The sequence below is a fragment of the Furipterus horrens genome, unplaced genomic scaffold, assembly GCF_987537825.1.
Source record: "Furipterus horrens unplaced genomic scaffold, mFurHor1.1.pri manual_scaffold_11, whole genome shotgun sequence".
NCBI classification, from domain to species: domain Eukaryota; kingdom Metazoa; phylum Chordata; class Mammalia; order Chiroptera; family Furipteridae; genus Furipterus; species Furipterus horrens.
In genome coordinates, this window is record NW_028327181.1 from 64,795,857 (window position 1) to 64,806,217 (window position 10,361).

The window sequence follows — 10,361 nt, forward strand, 5'->3', positions numbered from 1 at the left end:
TGGCTTTGTAAGTAATCCCCTACAGGGATTACTGCTGCCTGGAGCCTATTTAGTCTCTGTCATTTTCTACCTCTGTGGTCTTGGAGAAAATCACAGCTTAAAACCTCGATTTCCCCATACATAAAATGGGCAAGAATCCCCGTTCTAACGAGACAAAAGTTTCTTTGCATCTTGCAAGGCACCGAGCTGTCCAAGGGGAGGTTGTAGAGATGGGTACTATGTGAGGCCATTCCCAAGGCCGAAGGCCTGGCGCGGCGTGACACTTTCCCTCCGCAACACCAGAAGGCAATGTCGCGGGCTGCGGCACCACCCGATCACGGGGGCGGCGCTCTGTCCCCACAGAGTCTTTCTCCACGTGGGAACGCGGGATGGCGGCGGCGGCGGCGGTGGTGGGTGTGCGGGAAAGGGGGCGAGGGCGTCGCGGCAGGGCGCTGGGGCCCGGGGGCCACGATGCGGGAGGGAGGCGGAAATGGAGACCCTTCTGTCCGAGCCGTGTGGCTGACGCCCGCGGTGCTTGTTGGCTCAGGACGAGGCGGCGGCGCGCGACGTGCAGCGGCTGCTAGTGCAGTTCCAGGATGAGGGCGGGCAGCTGCTGGGGTCCCCGTTCGACGTACCGGTGGACATCACTCCGGACAAGCTGCAGCTCATATGCAACGCGCTGCTGGCCCAGGTGAGCAGTGGCCGGTGCCGCCCGGGTCGGGCCCACGGTGGGTCGGGAGACCAAAAGGGCCCCCACCATGCGCCGACACTGGGTAATACACGCGGGTGCGAATCCATGGAGTGCCACTTACCCGGGGGCGGGTCAGAAAGACGCATCAGTGTGAGAGCGCTTTTCACGCCGACCATCGCGGTCCGCAAGCCCTGGGTGCTCTGTCAAATGATTCCTCGCCACAGCCCCTGATTAATTATCGTCATGTTACAGTGTGCCGGGAGGCATTAAGTTATTCGCAGGATGCTACGCAGTAGCTGTTGAATTTGGAATTGGAACCCTAATCTGTCAAAATCAAAGCCCATGTTCTTTTAACTCCTAGTCCGGTGCTTTGGAAGTGTTGCCTTCTGTCGGGGTGGGAGGTGCTTAAAAATGCTGTACTTGGGCTCCACCCCCAGACTTACTATACCAGACCCTGGGGTGAAGCAGAGAATGCATTTCCAAACAGCTTTTTGGATGCTTCTTAACACATTATACAGCATGGTGTGGTGGTTTGAAAAACACTGCTTAATGGTATATACTCATCTTGGACTTAAGTGTTCTTTTTAAAGAACACTAAAGAATCTGAATTAGTCATTAGCAATAGGAGGTTGGGCTAATTACTTGGTTGCTCAGAGCCTCGGGTTTTTTTTTTCATCTGTCAGGTGGGAATATTAATGCCTACCCCCAGGGTTATTGTAGGATGCAGATAAAGGATTTGAAAGTGATATGTAAGCAACTTGCTCTTCAAGGATTAAAAAGGTCGGCCTCGATGGGGAATGATGGGGTGGGTATAACTCAAGCAGGATGGCTGAAAAGAAGGAAGCTTTATCTCCCACAGCTCAGTGAGGGGAGCCTCGCTGGTGCAGGTGGCCCCTGCCCATCTTTTGATGGGGGGGTTGCCCTTTGCCATTGCCCTTCAGGAGGATCCCCTGCCACTGGCATTCTATGTCCACGATGCCGAGATTGTCTCCTCACTGGGGAGGACGCTGGAGTCACAGGCGGTGGAGACGGAGAAAGTTCTTGACATCATTTACCAGCCACAGGCTATCTTCAGGGTCCGCGCTGTGACCCGCTGCACCAGCTCCTTGGAGGGTCACAGTGAGGCAGTCATTTCTGTGGCCTTCAGCCCCACAGGAAAGTAAGGACAGCTGCAGAATTGTGGAGGGGAGTGTGGGGGTGCAGCGTCTGGCTGGAGTGAGGAGGGTACTCCCAAATCATGATCACTGTGACCCATGCTCTAGGCTCAGGTCGAAAGTAAGGGACTTTTCGAGTGAGGTTTAGTCCACAAAGATCAAGGACACCTGCCTTGGAAGAGTCCTTCCTGAACTTGATCTCAGAAGATCTGAGCTGCTAGTTCAACTCTGCCCCTTCTAGCTGTGTGACCTAGGCAAGTCACTTAACCTTTCTGAGTTTTCTTCATCTTCTGTGAAACTGGGACTTTATTTATTTATTTATTTATTTATTTATTTATTTATTTATTTATTTATTTATTTTTAGGGGAAGGGGAAGGGAGGGAGAGAATCATCAATGTGCAAGAGAATCATTGATCAACTAACTGTCTCTCGGATGCTCCCCACCAGGGGACCTGGCCCACAACCCAAGGCATGCGCCCTGACCTGGAATCAAACCAGTGACCTTTTGGTTTGTGGGATGATGCCCAACCCACTGAGCCACACCAGTCAGGGCAGAAACTGTGTTTCTTTGCTTCTCACAGTCCTATGGGCGTAATCAGAAGCTTTACATCTGATTATAGCTGTGGCTGTTCCTTTTAGGAAGGAAGAGAAGAGAAATGGCCTCCTGGGGTCTTCTCCCAGATCACATCAGTGTTACATTTCTTTTCAGGGGAGAGAGAAAAGTCCAGCCCCAGATTCTATTCCCACAAGACAGTTGAAAGGCAGCAGACATGGGCAGTGTTTCAGGGTGAGCCCTACCCCTTGTCCCCACTGCAGAGGTCAGGCAGCGTCTCTTCTTCCCCAGGTACCTGGCCAGTGGCTCCGGAGACACAACTGTGCGCTTCTGGGACCTCAGCACTGAGACACCGCATTTCACATGTCAGGGTCAGTATGCAGTTAGCCATTTAGGGAGTCTTAATGGTGGGTGGGTGATTGACTCATCTCTTTAATTCCTGAGGAGGCCTGGAGCAGATTCCAGCTCCTTCACCTCCCTTTAGTGGCTGCCTGTTCCTAGGTAGAGACTGTACTCTTGAGCCTCGCCAACCATTTATGAACAAGAAGACTAGACCAAAGATTTGAGTGTGGGGTTGTGGGAAGGGACTGACTGGCTAATAGCAAGGAGAACCTGGCTTAAATCCAGCCTATGCCATAGTGGTTCTCAAACTTAAACGTGCATCAGAATCACCTGGGCTTTTGTTAAAATACAGACTGCTGGGTCCCACCCCGAAAGTTTTTGTCTCTCTAGGTCTGGGGTGTTGCCTGAGAATTTGTTTGAAGTTCCTAGGTGGTGTTGGTGCTGCTGGCCAGGGGGCCACACACTAGCTGGGCAAGGACCTTGGGGTGGGGCGTGGATGCTCCCTTTGTAAGCTTCTGTTTTCTCTTCTGGAAAATGGGGGTGATAATTTGTTCTTGACTTCAGACCTTAAAGCTATTGAGAGATTTCTGCGGATGACTTGAAAACACTTTGTACCACATGCCACATAGGGATCATTAGAGGCAGTATGTTATCTGTGCATCAAAAGGCATGGCTTTAGCACTTGCAGTGTATTCTCCCTCTGCCTAGGAAGCCTTATCCCTCCTTTTGTTCAATTGTTTATTCAGCAGCTAGTTTAGAAGTACTTACCATGTGCCAGGCATTGCTAGGAACTGGGGATAAAAAACAGATGTTCCTCCTTTCTTTCTTAGGACACAGACACTGGGTCCTTAGCATATCCTGGTCCCCAGACGGTAAGAAGCTGGCTTCAGGCTGCAAGAATGGCCAGGTAGATGGTGGTCAGGGTAACTAGACAGGGACTCTGGGGTTACCTTTGGGGAGCTGGGTCAGAATCAGGTTCTGGGTCTTCAGGGAGGGTGGGTGAGACAGGGAAAGGTTGGGGAGGGTTATTCCGTGAACTTCTGTCTTTCAGATTCTCCTGTGGGACCCAAGCACAGGGAAGCAGGTGGGTAGGACCCTCGCTGGACATAGCAAGTGGATCACAGGCCTGAGCTGGGAGCCCCTCCATATGTAAGTGACATTGACAGCTGGGGTAATGAAGAACAAGGGGTTCAGAGCTGTCCCCCACCCCACTTAATGCAGAGGGGGCAAGGTGAGCGGTCTGACAGTGACTATGAGGCAGGAAGTGGGGAAGGTCATTGCACCTACGTTGCTGCTCAGGCGGGGGCTGTTCATCACGGGGCCTGAGAGCCACCCAGAGGTGCAGCTGGATCTTGAGGTCAGGAATCTATAGACATTGTCCCTGACTCTTGAACTGGGAACGGGGAGGTGCCGTGGGGAGACAGGCATTACCAGGTCAGAAGTGAGGTCCCATCTCCCACCCCCTCTCCAGGAACCCCGAGTGCCGCTATGTGGCCAGCAGCTCCAAGGATGGCAGCGTGCGGATCTGGGACACGACCTCCGGCCGCTGTGAGAGCATCCTCACCGGGCACACCCAGTCCGTCACCTGTCTTCGGTGGGGAGGAGATGGGCTGCTCTACTCTGCCTCGCAGGACCGCACCATCAAAGTCTGGAGGGCTCACGATGTAAGCACTGGGAGCGTTCGGGAGCCAGTCTGGGGAAACCAGGCATCCAGCACTAGGAGGAACACTGACCGGTGTTCCCTGGGCATGTTCTGGGAGCCAGATCGGGGACACGTTTTGGGGACAGGGGGTCCTGTGATTGGTGCTGCACTGTAGGGGAGGTTCCAGGGTCCATCAGCATTGGCAGGCTCTGGAAATTCCAGCTGTCGGAAGCCTCTAGCTTTATTGAACCTGCCATATTCCAAACTTTATTATACTGGAGCCTGTCTATTCTGATATACTTCCTTCCATGAAACATATTTTCAGAAACATTGATCTGAACTAGTGCCCTCTTTTTACAAATGAGGAGAGATGTAAGGTCATAAGGGTGGTGTGATTAAGGTCACACTGAATCAGGGGCCTGGCTCTGAGTCTCCTGGGGCTAATCTGGGGGTGCAGGTTCCCCAGGTTGGAGAGTGGTGTGTGTCTGACCTCTGTCCTCCCCTAGGGCGTGCTTTGCCGGACTCTGCAAGGCCATGGCCACTGGGTGAATACCATGGCCCTCAGCACTGACTATGCCCTGCGCACAGGGGCCTTTGAGCCAGCCGAGGCCTCCGTTAATGCTCAAGACGTCCAAGGGTCCTGTGAGTGAATAGGAGGTCGAGGGGAGAGCTGCTTGGTAAAGAGCCAGTTCTGTAGCTTAACGTGTGAGAGTCGGACCTAAGCCGGGGGCTTTGCTGTTTGTGTTGGGTTTTCTAATCAGCCCCGTTCCTCATCTCCTTTTCTCCCCTCCGGTGCGTGGACACAGTGCAGGAGTTAAAGGAGAGGGCGCTGAGCCGGTACAACCTGGTGCGGGTGAGTATGTGCCAGCGAGTCCAGCTCTGTACTCTCCCTTGTCTAGTCCCTGCAGCGCTGCGGACAGTCAGCCCCGCTGCCTTCCAGCCCCGCCTGAGAAAGCCCCTTTTCTGGAAAGTTGTTCTTGAAAATCCTAGTTTATACTCCTAAGATCTTAATGTGCCAGAGATCACTTTTATTTCATTTTGTTGTAGTTACTTCTCTATATAGCGTTCCCAAGGTAACTCTCTTTTTTATTTTATTTAGTTTAAGTAACACACTCACATGATCTAAGGTTCAAAGAACACAAAAAAGTAGATAGTGAAATATCTCTCATCTCTGTTGCACATTCATTCATTCCTTCTGGAAACATCTAGTGCCATGAGTATCTTGTTTCTCCTTCCAGAAACTTCATATATACGTGTGTGTGTGTGTGTGCGCGCACACACACTGTATACCATACAGTCATGTGCTACATAATGACATCTCAGTCAACGATGGACCACATATACAAGGGTGGCCCCATAAAATTATAATGAAAAATTCCTGTTGCCTAGCGATGTAGCTGTCCTAACATCCCATCGCACTGCATTATTGTATTGCAGGGTACCCTTTATACTTATAAAGAAGTTTGCTGTAAACCGTGTGCCATGTTATGCTAGCAGCAGCCTCATATGCCTCACGTGTCTGTGATCGCGTCCTTTTCTCTTGCGCTTGATTTACTCTCGTGCTCTCTTGTACGGTAACGTGCTGTGTGGGCTTCTCACCTAGGAGCAATAGGCTGCTCCGCAGAACCTAGCTGGGTCGTAGGCTGTACCCCTTAGGTTGTGTAAGTGCGCTCAGCGAAGTCACAATGACAAAATCGCCAAATGACGCATTTCTTAGAGCACATTCCTGTCATTCAGTGGCACAAACCCACGTGTAAAGTCCATCCCCTTTTTAACATACCATTCTGTCCCTTGCTTCTTCATGTAATTACATATCTTAGAAATTGTCCTGTGTTCATAGTTTCCTTTTGGGGGAGGTAACTCATGAGGTAGTGGCTGGGCCAGGCCTTGTCACTCATGTTGAGTAATAAGTAGCGTGTTTGCAGCCGAGGTCGGACTCCCCCGCCTGAGACCATACCCAACAGTGTGTGTTCTGCCTCCCCTAGGGCCAGGGCCCGGAGAGGCTGGTGTCTGGCTCAGACGACTTCACCTTATTCCTGTGGTCCCCAGCAGAGGACAAGAAGCCCCTCACACGGATGACGGGACACCAGGCCCTCATCAACCAGGTGCTCTTCTCCCCTGACTCCCGCGTGGTCGCCAGTGCCTCCTTCGACAAGTCCATCAAGCTGTGGGATGGCAGGACGGGCAAGTGAGTGGGGGTGTGGGGAGGGGGCAGAAGGCCACTGTTTCTCTGGAGAGAGCTTGGCTCTGCCGCTTACTAGCTGTGTGGTCTGCGCAAGTGTTTGGGTTTTCTGAGCCTCTGTTTCCTCTTCTGTAATAAGAAGACACCTTAGCCTGTCAGTCTTGTTACAAGATTTGCATGAGATGGCATATTTAGCAGCAGCATTAGTAGGCATGGAGAACGTTAGTTTATTTCACGTCTAAGGAGAGACGGTCCTCAAGCTGGTCTTTCTCAAAGTGTGGCCCACAGACTAGCGGCGGTGGCAGCAGCATCTGGGAGTGCGATAGAAATTCAGAACCTCGGGGCTCACCCAGACCATGTGAATCAGAATCTGCCTTTTAAAAATTTTTATAGTTGACATACAATATTATATTAGTTTCAGGTGTACAACATAGAGATTAAACATTTAGTTACTTTACAAAGTGATCGCCCCAGTAAGTCTAGTACCATCTGACCCCGTGCATGGTTGCCACGGTATCATTGACTCTATTCCCATTGTTGCGCTTTCATCCCCGTGGCTCTTCTGTAACTACCAGTCTGTGCTTCCTAATCCCTTCACCTTTTTCACCCTTCCTGCCAGCCCTCCTTCAGTCTGCCGACCATCGATTTGTTCTCTGTATATATGAGTTTGTTTTTGTTGGTTTGTTGATTTATTTTGACTTTTAAATTCCACATATATGTGAAATGTTATCTTTCTCTGACTTATTTCACTTAGCACAATACCTTCTCGGTCCATCCGTGTTGTCACAGATGGCAAGATTTCATTCTTTTTTATGGCAAATTAATATTCCGTTATATCCATGTGCCACATTTTCTTTATCTATTCACCTATGAGTAGACACTTAGGTTGCTTCCATATCTTGGCTATTGTAAATAATGCTACAGTGAACATGGAGATGAATGTATCTTTTTGAATTAGTGTTCCGGATTTCTTTGGATAAATACTCAGTGGAAATGGTGGGTCATACAGTAGTTTTATTTTTAGTTTTATGAGGAATGGCCATATTGTTTTCCATAGTTATTGCACCAATTTACACTCCCACCAACAGTGCGTGAGGGTTCCCATTTCTCCGCATCCTCACCAACACATGTTGTTTGTTGATTTATTGATGATAACCACAGAATCTGCATTTTAGTAAGGTCACCAGGTGATTCTGCTTGTCATTAAGTCCAAGAGGCACTGGTGTAATGAGGCACAGTGCCCTCGGGGTTAATTAGGTTGGAGGAGCGGCAAAGGCAGGGGCAAGAAGGAGCAAGGGAAACTCTTGGCACCTATGTTTGAACTCATTTTCTTTTTAAGGTAAGACACCTGTGTTTCAGAGATGCCTAATAACTTGTCCCAGTAGACGCAGCCACGCCACCTGTCAGCAGGCGACTGTCATATTGGGAGGATGTCAGGCAGACGGGCTAAGCAGGTGGCTGCATTGGACTCTAAGACATGCAGAGTTGAGTGGGTGTGGGGGCCTGGCAAGAGGCACCCTAGAAGCAACTCATTTGGAGAAGTTTTAATACGCATAATGGGCAGTAATGATTAAATTGGCCTGGGATAGGACCCGGTGGTGGGATTTTGTAAAAGTTCCCAGGTAATTCTAACATGAAGCCGAGGTTGAAAACCACTGCTATAGGGGCATAGAGGACCCTTCAGACATGTTTGAAGATCTAATCTCCATCACCATCTTCCCTTGGCCCAGGTACCTGGCTTCCCTGCGTGGCCACGTGGCTGCTGTGTACCAGATTGCGTGGTCAGCCGACAGCCGGCTCCTGGTCAGTGGCAGCAGTGACAGCACGTTGAAGGTGTGGGACGTGAAGGCCCAGAAGCTGGCCACAGACTTGCCAGGCCACGCGGATGAGGTATGGCTGCCTGTCGTGGGCAAGGAGTGGGTATGGAATTGAAGCCTGGCCCTTCTCCTTCACCCTCCTCGTTACCCCACTTTTCCTCGTCTTCCTCCCCGGTTTAGGTATATGCTGTCGACTGGAGTCCAGATGGCCAGAGGGTGGCAAGTGGCGGGAAGGACAAATGCCTCCGGATGTGAGTTTGGGGGAAGTGGTGGTTGATGTACTTGGCCCCGCTGCCCTGGAGGGGTCACTTTTTGTGACTTTCCCTTCTGGCATAGAATTCTGGGGGCTCGCCGGGTGCCCAAACTTTCCTGAGATGGTGTGTGAAGCCAGGTTCTCAGTGGGCAGTGGGAGGACTATGGGAATTGCAGGGATTGTGGGAGACCCTGACAGTTCTGAGGCCACCCTCCAGAGGACGAGGCCAGGGTCATTCCAGTGCCAGGCAATAGGCTTTTGGTTAGCACTGGGCTTGGGAGTTCCTAAGACCTGGTTCAAATCCTGGTTCTGCCTTTCAGTATAGTCTTGGAGAGCTTGGTTACTTGGAATGCGAGGCATTGTGTACTTGTAGAACTGTCACTGTTCGTCATTGGACAATGTTGGTGGGCATCCCAGGAGGCCAGGCCCTGGTCTGAGGCCCTGGTGAGGCCGGCGGTGGGTGGGCGCCTACTCTGACTGAGACAGTAGCCAGGCTGTGTATGACTGTGGGGAAACCACAGGTTCTCCCCATAGTGGGCCCCTGGGATTACATGACAGCCTCCCTTTCCTGCATTTTGTTCCCTCCCCTTCTCCACAGATGGAGGAGATGAGAATCCCCACAGCTCTCTCTGACGCCCACCTGAACTCAGCCTGTGTCAGCTGCTGCCCCGACAGACCAAGGGCCAGGGTGGTGACCTGGAAAGCAAGTGTGGCTTCCTGGTCCTGCACAGATGCCAGCGGGGCTCCTGCCCAGAGCAGGAGATCGGAGGGCACAGGAAGTTACGTGGAGCTCAGCCCTTGGCCATCACTCTGTATCATGCTGGTGCCATCAGGGTTGGCGGGCGGCCAGGCAGCGATTGGCCCCTGCTGCTGCCCCTGCCTCCTTGCCCTGATGTCAGCTTTATTCAGGGTCAGACCCCAGATTCTGTGACCAAATAAATTATATTTTGTGTGTTTCTGTTACAATCCTTTTTCTAGAATCTGGGCTGAGTCATTTGTTTAGCCTCCTCTGCACTGGGCTACACCAAAAGGATACTGGCCGGGAAGCCGCCTTGCCTCTCTCCACCCTGTGCCTACAAGTGAGAGGCCAGTTGAGGCTGGGGAGTGAAGTGTTGTATGTGTTCAGAGATGCTGAGGTAATTCCAGCAGACAGAATTATTGGACGAACGGAGGGGCTGCTGCACACTCAGGCAAGTCAGCCAAGAGCAGAGCAGAAGACCGTCCTTTTATTGGGTTTAGACATGATACTAAAAATAGATCAATGGGAACAGACTCAAGGTAAAGAATGTTAGAAATTTATAGAACACAATGGTTATCTATAAAAATTCAAACAGGATAACATATGGTTTAAGCTTTAAGTTCTTGAAACTAAACAAAGGTATAAATCCTTAGGTCTGATTTCAAGCAAGATGTTATCTATAAGGCAAGGAGATGGGAGTACTCAGCAAGGTCTCTTTGGTCTCAGTATACACCACGGCTCAGTGGCCTGAAACAGCTTGCAGCTGCAGGCGTCAGCAAGGCCAGCTTGCTTATCTGAGTCACAGGACACCTGGACAGAGAGGCATGGGAACATGTCCTTTCTCAGAGGCCTGATTTCCTCCAAAGGGAGGCTGGCGAGGCTGGCTGAAGCCCCTATCGTTGCGGCCAGAGAGGATAGTGTAAGGCTGTGCTCTGATGTGGTTGCACTAGCCACATGTGGCTATTTCCGTTAACTAGCACTCCATACAGTTAGAAATGCTGTTCTCAGT

The 10,361-nt window shown here is 51.0% G+C and overlaps 1 protein-coding gene across 1 annotated transcript; it reads left to right on the forward strand.

Moving 5' to 3' along the window:
- The first annotated feature begins 368 nt into the window (after positions 1-368).
- Positions 369-9,584, forward strand: LOC149998063 (notchless protein homolog 1-like). The gene is made up of 13 exons (XM_090257531.1): positions 369-389; positions 521-670; positions 1,612-1,829; positions 2,669-2,748; positions 3,550-3,626; positions 3,771-3,868; positions 4,191-4,383; positions 4,868-5,003; positions 5,168-5,214; positions 6,347-6,549; positions 8,274-8,433; positions 8,541-8,611; positions 9,212-9,584. Exons 1-13 carry the CDS (start codon positions 369-371, stop codon positions 9,222-9,224), a joined length of 1,467 nt encoding a protein of 488 aa, XP_090113657.1. The 3' UTR covers positions 9,225-9,584.
- Positions 9,585-10,361: the final 777 nt, after the last annotated feature.

What these genes read in the sequence shown, in the direction of transcription:
- LOC149998063 (XM_090257531.1), top strand. Translation starts at nt 369, where the DNA reads ATGGCGGCGGCGGCGGCGGTG. An exon ending in ACCGCATTTCACATGTCAGG is followed by an intron (nt 2,749 to 3,549) that starts GTCAGTATGCAG and finishes TTTCTTTCTTAG; the next exon opens with GACACAGACACTGGGTCCTT. An exon ending in CAGGCTGCAAGAATGGCCAG is followed by an intron (nt 3,627 to 3,770) that starts GTAGATGGTGGT and finishes TCTGTCTTTCAG; the next exon opens with ATTCTCCTGTGGGACCCAAG.